Source organism: Myotis brandtii, unplaced genomic scaffold (assembly GCF_000412655.1).
Source record: "Myotis brandtii unplaced genomic scaffold, ASM41265v1 scaffold725, whole genome shotgun sequence".
Classification (NCBI taxonomy): Eukaryota; Metazoa; Chordata; class Mammalia; order Chiroptera; family Vespertilionidae; genus Myotis; species Myotis brandtii.
In genome coordinates, this window is record NW_005370862.1 from 560,327 (window position 1) to 568,511 (window position 8,185).

The 8,185-nt window shown below is 54.1% G+C and overlaps 1 protein-coding gene across 1 annotated transcript in view; it reads left to right on the plus strand.

Moving 5' to 3' along the window:
* Nucleotides 1-8,185, plus strand: part of DOCK1 (dedicator of cytokinesis 1) — a 264,303-nt gene that overhangs the window by 178,592 nt on the left and 77,526 nt on the right. The window contains exon 29 of the mRNA XM_014530148.1: nucleotides 4,092-4,186. Within this exon, the coding sequence (XP_014385634.1) occupies nucleotides 4,092-4,186 (95 nt within the window). The remainder of the gene's footprint in view (nucleotides 1-4,091; nucleotides 4,187-8,185) is intronic.

The following is an 8,185-nucleotide window of genomic DNA, read 5'->3' on the forward strand; positions in this document are numbered from 1 at the left end:
CCCGGAACTCGACGCCGGGCTGAGCAGCCTTGTGCACTTTGCTTGTTTTTTTGTGGGTTTGGTGTGTTTTTTGTTGTTTTTGTTATATTTTATTTATTTGCTTTCTTTTTATTTATTAAAAAAAGTCATTTATTTGCTATTTTTCCTTTAATTGTTTTAAAATGACTTTCAAAGCCTTGATTCTTTGAGTAAACGCTTCATTTTCCGATCAATGTAGAGTCATGTGTAAAAGATAATGCAGAGAGGTCCCTTAGCCTTCTCCCAGTTTCTCTTGTAAGAGCAGCATCTCACAAGGCCACCTGGGACATCATCAGCGCTGCTGCGATCGACATCCACGCAGTCGCTGACCTCGTTCCCGTTCCCCGGTTTTCCTTGTGCTCTGCCCCCACGTGCTTATCAGGAGCGATCGCCCGTGCGAGCAGGTGGAAAGGCGGGACCATGGACTCCATGACTCCTGTCACCTGAGCTGAGCCGCTGCGAGCACTCACCTTGTCGGCCTCCTCTGAGTCGCTCTGTCTGTACAGCGATCCCTGGAGCCTGTGAGAAACCTGCCTCCCCCTCGGAGCTTCCGCCAACATCTCTCAAGAGGAAGCCCTCTCTGTGGCCTTCGGAACAGGGCAGCCGACCCTCACTCCAGAGGCTTCCGACTCCCTCACTTCCCAATGTTCCGTCCTCCCCGGGGGCTGCCTCAGACCAGAGCCCAGTCCAGGCCCCGCCATGCGCCTTGGCGCCTCTCGTCTCCTGTTCTTTCTTCCTTTCAAGGCATTGCTCTGGGTAGACACCAGGCCAACGATCTTGCCGACAACCCCCGTTCTTAAGGGTTGCGTGCTGCCTTGTACGTCGACAGGAAGCTTTGTCTGAAATCCAGGCCCCTCCTTTTGCAAGAGTCCTTCCCTGTTGTGTGCATTGAGGGGTGAAAACGCCAAGCCGGCCCCTACGGGTGATGGGTAGTTTGATCCCTTGGGTAAAAGGGGGGCCCTGCCAGGTCTCCCCGTGGTGAAGGTGCCCCTTTGTCAGGTCATCTTGGGCAGTTACTCCATCCCCAACAAGCCTTCATCTGATGAGCTTAGCATCCTTCGAGGGTCCTTGTCTGGAGCCAGGACTGGGAAGCAGAGTAGTGATTTCCGCTTCTGAGGGTCATGGGGCTCCGTCCTTAAGAACACTGGGACGGGGGTTCAGTGGGAGACGGGGGGAGGGTGGGTGCCTGGACCAGACTTGCAATCCGAACAGATCGCTCTGGGTGACGTGTAGGGACCACGAGGGACAAGAGTGGACACAGGTAGAAGGGCTGGGATTCCCTCTGGCTGGTCGGTGAGAGAGGCCATTGGCTCAGCGGGTGGGGACGGGACGCACAGAAGCAGCTGGGTGCGTGACGAGAAGGCTCGGCCCAGACAGTACAGTGATGGCTCTTGTCGGAGCTGCCCACTTAGTGGGTGGGACCCTCTCCACGAGCAAAGCAGGGAACGCCGCAGGCGTGGGTTGGCCTGGAAGAATGGATTCACAGACACCTCCTATGCATCCCCCGTCTCCCCTTGTGGACTTGGAAATGCCCCCGGCATAGTCGGTGCAGCCACGTCCCCTGTGCGAGGCAGATGCGACGGCGGGGCCCGCGGCCACGGCTGTAAGCGATGCAGACGACACGGACGCCCAGCAGATCCCATCGCCCACAAGGCACAGCATTCCGTGTGATCAGCAAAGTGCGCGCGTGGAGCAGCTGAGCCCCGCTAATGAGGTGGGGGGCGGTTTCCCGGGAGAGGAGCGGAAGGCGTTGGGGAAAGTGAGAAGGCTTGGCCCAGACAGTACAGTGATGGCTCTTGTCAGAGCTGCCCACTTAGTCGGTGGGACCCTCTCCACGAGCAAAGCAGGCAACACCGCAGGCGTGGGTTGGCCTGAAAGAATGGATTCACAGACACCTCCTATGCGTCCCCCCGTCTCCCCTTGTGGACTTGGAAATGCCACCGGCATAGTCGGTGCAGCCACGTCCCCTGTGCGAGGCAGATGCGACGGCGGGGCCCGCGGCCACGGCTGTAAGCGATGCAGACGACACGGACGCCCAGCAGATCCCATCGCCCACAAGGCACAGCATTCCGTGTGATCAGCAAAGTGCGCGCGTGGAGCAGCTGAGCCCCGCTAATGAGGTGGGGGGCGGTTTCCCGGGAGAGGAGCGGAAGGCGTTGGGGAAAGAGGCGTCGCCTCCGGAATAATAAGAACCAGACCCTGTGTCTCAATTATTAGGCTCGGAGGAGCGATCAGCAAGAAAGCGGGCAATTTCATGCAAATGGAGGCGCGGCGAAATTACCGCACTCAGCCGGCGGAATCTGCAAACTGGTCATTAAAATGGGAAACTCTTGAGAAAGTGGGGAACTGAAGTAGTGAAATATGAATTTCAATATTTAAACCGGGGAGAGGAGCCATGTGTGGTGTGGGGGAGGCACCCCTGCTTGGAGGGCTGGTGGCCAGAACATGTGGGAGCTGGGTTGCGGGGACAGGTCCCTAAGGTCCCCTCAACTGGGGGCCTCTTGTCCAAAGGGTGGTCATAGTTGCTCCCTGAGTTTTCCTTTTTAAATATAGTTTTATTGATTTCAGAGAGGAAGGGAGAGGGGGAGAGAGATGAGAATCATTGATCGGCTGCCTCCTGCACGCCCCCCCCTCCCCCCACTGCCACTGGGATCAAGCCCTGACCCGGAATCGAACCAAGACCTTCTGGTTCATAGGTTGACTCTCAACCACTGAGCCACACCGGCCAGCGCTCCCTGAGTTTTCATTCGTGGGAGGGGCCTGGCTCTGGTGTTAAGGCTGCAGAGAGCGCGTCTAAACTTTGGACCTTGGCGATTCTTGCTCTCAAGTTTAGCTCGTGTCTCTCCGCCAGAAGTCCTTGCAGCTCTGTGTTGGGAATTGCTTCCTTGGCTTCTGAAATTCCGTTTACCTCCCGGGTCTTCACAGCCACGGCACCGGATCCCGATTCCGTGGGTCACGTGAATGAGCAGCGGGTACTGGTTCGCCACCTCTGACCTGGGCCGCACCTTTCTGAGTGACTCTCAGTTGCCTTTCCTCCTCCTCCTCCCCAGGCCTCCAGGGGGCGTGCGGGCTCCCAGATGCGTGCGCTTCGGGGTAACCACTTGTTTGGTTCGGGTGAGCTCAGAGCCCGTGCCAAGCTGTCAGATTCGAGACGCTCTCCTCCTGGCAGGCACGGGGGGAGCCCCGAGGAAATGGGCGCCCCTTCCCGATGCCAGGCTGCATCCTAGCGTGGATGCCGGGCGGACAGTGGAGCGCGACTGAGGAGAGCACAGGACCCTCAGGGAGGCAGGGGGTCACGGCTGAGTAGCCTGTGGGCTGTCGCTGCCGTAAGGAAGGGCTGGCGGTGCCACCGCGTGCTCGATGGTTCGGGGCGAGCTGACTAGGCACAGGTGGTCGGGAGTTCTTTTATTTGCTAAGTTATATAAGGAAAGAGAATGGACAATAAGATCCCATATTCAGCTGGCTAGGGCCTGTTGATAATGAGAAATGGAAGTAGAGTAAATATAAGAATTATTATTTTTTTATATAAGAGAGTATGGGAGAGGGAGAGAGAGAAACATCAATGATAAGAGAGAATCATGGATCGGCTGCCTCCTGCACGCCCCCTACTGGGAATCAAGCCCACAACCCAGGCATGTGCCCTTGACTGGGAATCGAACTGTGACCTCCTGGTTCATAGGTCAACACTCAACCACTGAGTCACACCAGCCGGACACTATAAGAACTATTAATAAGCTTCATGTTATGTTTGTAAACAGTGTTTTTCTCTAAGCAGAAAGTGTGAATACATACCTGTAATCTTTGGGGACGGCACTCTTTTTATTAGAGAGACATGCCGGGGACTGTTTTCAATCATGTCTTTGGAAAAGTTCCCCCCGATGGGAGGTGCTGCTCAAACAGAAAGACAGAAATAGTCCGCAGCGCCCGGGAAATACATCTGCGTTACTTTTTGGAAAGTTTTCATTCAGCGGCGGAGGGCACGGTCACTCATCCTGTAATTACTCAGGGCCGGGCGGCCGGGCTGGTGTCCACGCTCTCCCGCGGGCGGTCTCAGAGTTTCCGTTCTGTTTCAGGACTTCCTGATGGAAACCTTCATCATGTTCAAGAACCTCATTGGGAAGAACGTGTACCCGTTCGACTGGGTGATCATGAACATGATGCAGAACAAGTGAGTACCCAGCGCGAGGCTCCCCTGCTCCAGGCGCCCCTTCCGCGTCTCAGGGGCCCGGGTTGCCTGGTTACCACGGACCGTCCCCGCGGTACACGTGCTCCCCCTTCTGTGACCAAATACTTATTTGGAGAAACGCGCCTGGAGGTTGGGTGGTTCCCTTGTGCCAAGACGGGGCTTTGGTACGAAGAACCCGGGTTCTGCCCCCCGGAGAGGAGCAAACCTGAGCAGGAGCCCCCCTCCCCTTGTCCAGGGCAGAGAGGTGTGTTACGGCCAAAGGTGATCCTGAGTGGGGGGGGTGAAAGGATTGAGAAAAGACAGACAAGAGAATGAAAGCTGGGTCTCGGTGGGACGCTGCTCCCTGATGAAGAGACAGCGCCCACAAGCCGTGTCTTTATTTTATAGCAGATGCCACGAGGCAAAGTAGGGGCGTGATCACGTTGTTTACAGCATTCTCGTGAGTTCCAACCTCACTCAACTACATGCACCCGAACTCTATCACAAGGCACGTGGGGCCACGTGTTCGGACCATAGGTTCAAGCTTATAACCACAGCCGTTGGCTATGATTGTGCTGGGAGGGCCCTGCCCTCCAGCTGGGACTTGCACGTGGCAATGAGAGGACCCTGTCCTTTCATTAGTCCGAGGCTTGAACCTGGCCAAACACCGTAATCGAGCCCCACAGAGGGGGCCATTCGCCGTCTCATTTCAACCACCTTTGTTTGCTGCCCAGAGCAATTCTCAGCTCTATGCCAGGTTTGGGAAAGGTGTTAGCCTTTCATATATTTCAGCTTCAAAAAAGTCATGGGCATTTTCTTCATCCTTCTTTAGCCCGTGTGTGCCATCACCGAGCCGGTTAATTTCCAGCCCCTGGGGGTTTTTAATTTCTGTGAGCAGCAGCCGTGGTCACTGGGCACTCTGTCGCATGTGACTTCTAGAAGGAATTGCTGGCTCCCCGCCTTCTTCTTCCTTCTTATTGCAGTTGTTACGGAGATCGCTGGGATTCACAGGCAGAGGGGTTGTAAGAAGTAACAGAGAGAGAGGCTGTGTACATCTGATCTAGGTTCCCTCAGTGACGCACATTTGATAAAACTGCAGCCCCAAACCACAACCAGAGCAGTGACACCGATGCAGCCCATGGCCATCCCATTTCCCCCGTGTTCCTGGTCCTTGCAGGGGGCCAGTGTTCTCAACTCCATCGCAGTGAAGGCCGGGCCATTTCTGTCACCGCACAGGTTCCCTCGTTGTCCATTTATAACACGCGCTCCTCTCCCCTCCACCCGCCCCTGCCCAGTCCCTGGCAACCGCTAATTTCTTCTTCATTTACACCATTTTGTCATTTTGAAAATGTTATCTCCAGGGAATTACCTGTGGGATGGGTAACGCGTCATTCTCGGGAGAGTCAGGTGGGTTGTTGTGTCGAAGGTTTGTTCCCTTTGTCGCCTGTGGTCTGTCCCGGGGTGTGGACGTACCGCAGGTGGTTTAACTGCTGTCCTGTTGAAGGACTTCCGCAGTGTGGCCAGTTTGAGGCTAATAGAGAGAAAGCTGCTGTGAACATTCATGTGCAGGTTCTGTGCGAACGTGAGTCTCCGTTTCTCCGGCACCAATGCCCAGGGTGCAGTGTTGGGTTGCACGTCTAGTTTTTTATTGTTTTAATTGATTTGAGAGAGAGAGAGACATTGGTTTGTCATTCCACTTATTTATGCATCAGTGGCTTGACTCTCGTATGTGCCCTGACCGGGAATGGAACCCGTAACCTCGGCATATCAGGTCGCCGCTCTAACCAACTGAACTGCCCGGCCGGGGCCGATGTCAGAGCTTCTGACTCAGACAGATCTGCGTTTGCTGCCGCAGTTGCCACGTCTGTGGGGACAGTCCCCAAGCCAGCACGACTAGCCAGAGACCGCCACGAAGGAGGCCTGTGGACACTGACCACCGTGTGGGTGGCGACCGTTTCATTTCCATTTCCCGTCTCACTGCCCGACATGCTGCCCCCTCCCCGGGCAAGGAAACAATATTTGTGTCTAGCAGCTGACTCAGGTGGGTGTTTGCAGCAGCTTATGGCCCCCCTGGAGCCAGCTACTTAAAACGTAAAGCCATCTCAGGACATGGATATTTTTTCACTGATTTTTAGAGAGAGGGAAAGAGATAGAAACATCAATGTGAGAGAAACACATTGGTTGGTTGACTCCTGCACATGCCCCAACCAGGGCCCAGGTTGGGGAGGAGCCTGTAACCGAGGTACGTGCCCTTGACTGGAATTGAACCCGGGACCCCTATCCCAGTGATGGCGAACCTATGACACGAGTGTCAGAGGTGACACGCGAACTCATTTTTTTGGTTGATTTTTCTTTGTTAAATGGCATTTAAATATATAAAATAAATATAAAAAATATAAGAGCCCTGTGGGCGTGGCTCAGGCTCCCGAGGTGACAGGAGGCAGGTGAGCGCTGGGCTCACACCCATAGGAACTGACCCGGGGCTGTGCCTCCCACCAGCACCTGGCGGGCAGGACACCGAGGAAGGTGTCAGCGGGGGTGCTTTCTGGGGCGATTCGCTTCTTGTCTTGCGATTCTGCATGTAGGTGAGATCACACAGCACTTGTCTTCCTCTGACTTAGCCTCCTGCCCTCAGGATTCACAGAGGAGGTGGCACATGCCGGATCCCTTCTTTATCGTGACCGAGTCGTGTTCCAGTGTGTAGTATGTGCTCTTGGCCCGTTCATTCTTGACATTGAGATTTTTTATTTGAAAAAAATTGTTTTAATCTGTGAAGACTCTAACACAGTGGTTCTCAACCTTCCTAATGCCGCGACCCTTTAATACAGTTCCTCATGTTGTGGTGACCCCCAATTTCATTGTTACAAATTGAACATAATTAAAGCATAGTGATTCATCACAAAAACAATATGTAATTATATATGTGTTTTCCGATGGTCTTAGGCGACCCCTGTGAAAGGGTCGTTCGACCCCCAAAGGGGTTGCGACCCACAAGTTGAGAACCGCTGCCTAACAGATGGATACTAGACTTACCAGGGCGATCACTTTGTAAGTTACATGAATGTCTAATTGCCGTTGTGTGTTTGAAATGAATATAATACTGTATGTCAACTATAATGGAACCATTTTAACAAATGGAATAAAAAACAAAAAGGAAAACGGACTCATGCAGAAAGAAGCTGCGTGGATTCCCGCTGATGAACCTGCTGTCGGGCACGGTGACCGCCCATACAGGGAGGCGGAGCGCTCTGCGTGGAAACTCCAATAAACGTGGATTTGGAAATGAAATCATCCGGAAGACGGGCCGTGGAGTTACACCCGTATCTGTCACGCCCCTCTGCGTTCTAGATGCGGGGTTGGAAATGAAGTGGAAGATTTCGTCTCCGTCTTCAGGAAAGCCTGACAGGGGAAGACTTAAGTTTGAGAAAAATTTGCATATGTAGTGCGTGTGCCAAGCCAAAAAGAGATAATATTATTGCTCCGTGTAATTTCTCCATGGAATCCGTGTTAACAGGATTGAGGCATCTCCTATACATTCTGATCAGATAAGACACATCTGTGTGTCCCTTGCTGTGTGTGGGTGGCATTCTGTAGATTTGAGCGTGGCCCTGGGATGCGACTGCGATGCGGAAATCGCTTCTTCTTATCTCAGTGGCTGCTCATTGCCGGGTGACTCTGGCACACAGTAGGTGCTCAGCAAACAGTGGCCGTGTGGCTGTCTGACTTTACAGGGGAATCGGTCTCCATTACACAGCCCCCGAGGGAGTGCCTGGCCTACTTCTGTCTCAGTTCTTTCCAGGAATGAAGGACAGTCATCCTCGTCCCGTCTGGGTCCAGGCAGAGGGCGTTCCAGATGTGGGTCCACGATGAGCAAGGGGACCCCTTGTTCGCTTCAAGACCATCAGCCAGTGCAGGTCCTTCCTGGGAAGCTGTTCTGCATTTAGCACAAAACCCGCCTGGGGGAGCTCCGCGTGCACCCGGAGCCGGCACCCGCGTCAGGGC